Source organism: Penaeus monodon, chromosome 22 (assembly GCF_015228065.2).
Source record: "Penaeus monodon isolate SGIC_2016 chromosome 22, NSTDA_Pmon_1, whole genome shotgun sequence".
In the NCBI taxonomy this organism is placed as follows: Eukaryota; Metazoa; Arthropoda; class Malacostraca; order Decapoda; family Penaeidae; genus Penaeus; species Penaeus monodon.
Genome location: NC_051407.1, coordinates 38,206,039 through 38,206,547, shown reverse-complemented (window position 1 = coordinate 38,206,547; position 509 = coordinate 38,206,039). Strand labels below are relative to the sequence as shown.

The 509-nt window shown below is 34.8% G+C and overlaps 1 protein-coding gene across 1 annotated transcript in view; it reads left to right on the top strand.

The window, feature by feature from the left end:
* Positions 1 to 509, top strand: part of LOC119587431 — a gene marked incomplete at its 3' end in the record, with an annotated part of 28,805 nt that overhangs the window by 7,511 nt on the left and 20,785 nt on the right. Inside the window, 3 exon segments of the mRNA XM_037936162.1 lie at positions 196 to 293; positions 296 to 349; positions 352 to 498. Of these exon segments, the coding sequence (XP_037792090.1) occupies positions 196 to 293; positions 296 to 349; positions 352 to 498 (299 nt within the window).

Here is a 509-nt window from a genome sequence, read left to right as displayed (position 1 = left end):
TGTTTTCAAGGAAACTACAGAATTAATCTTGCACCGAGAAAGTAAAGCATGGTGAAAAAAAATGATCCTTATTCTGACAAACAGTATTAGGATAAAAAAGAAGAAAACAACGAGATTTTCAGGAGAAACATTTTTGCTGTGTGGCAGAGAAAAAGTTTTTTTGCTTTTGTCTAAAGCAATTTTTCATTGGCCCATAACTTCCTGCTTCTCCCAACAAGAATGAAGAACTTAAAGATAATGAAGATCAGGAGAATATACAGCAGAGGATAGAAGAGGATGTAGCTGAAGATTCATAGAAGTAAAAGAGATGGAAAAAAAAGATGGTAAAAGCAATGTAAAAGGATGCCTTTTGATAATATCAGAGAATTCATCTACACCAAATTTGGCAATAAGCGAAAATCAGAGTGCACCGAAAGTCCTTGGAATATTGCAAGCCAAGCAAAAAAGCCTCGAATCATTGATTTGTAGGATTGCCCAACAGAGAACATCTTGAATCAAGCAAATAAACC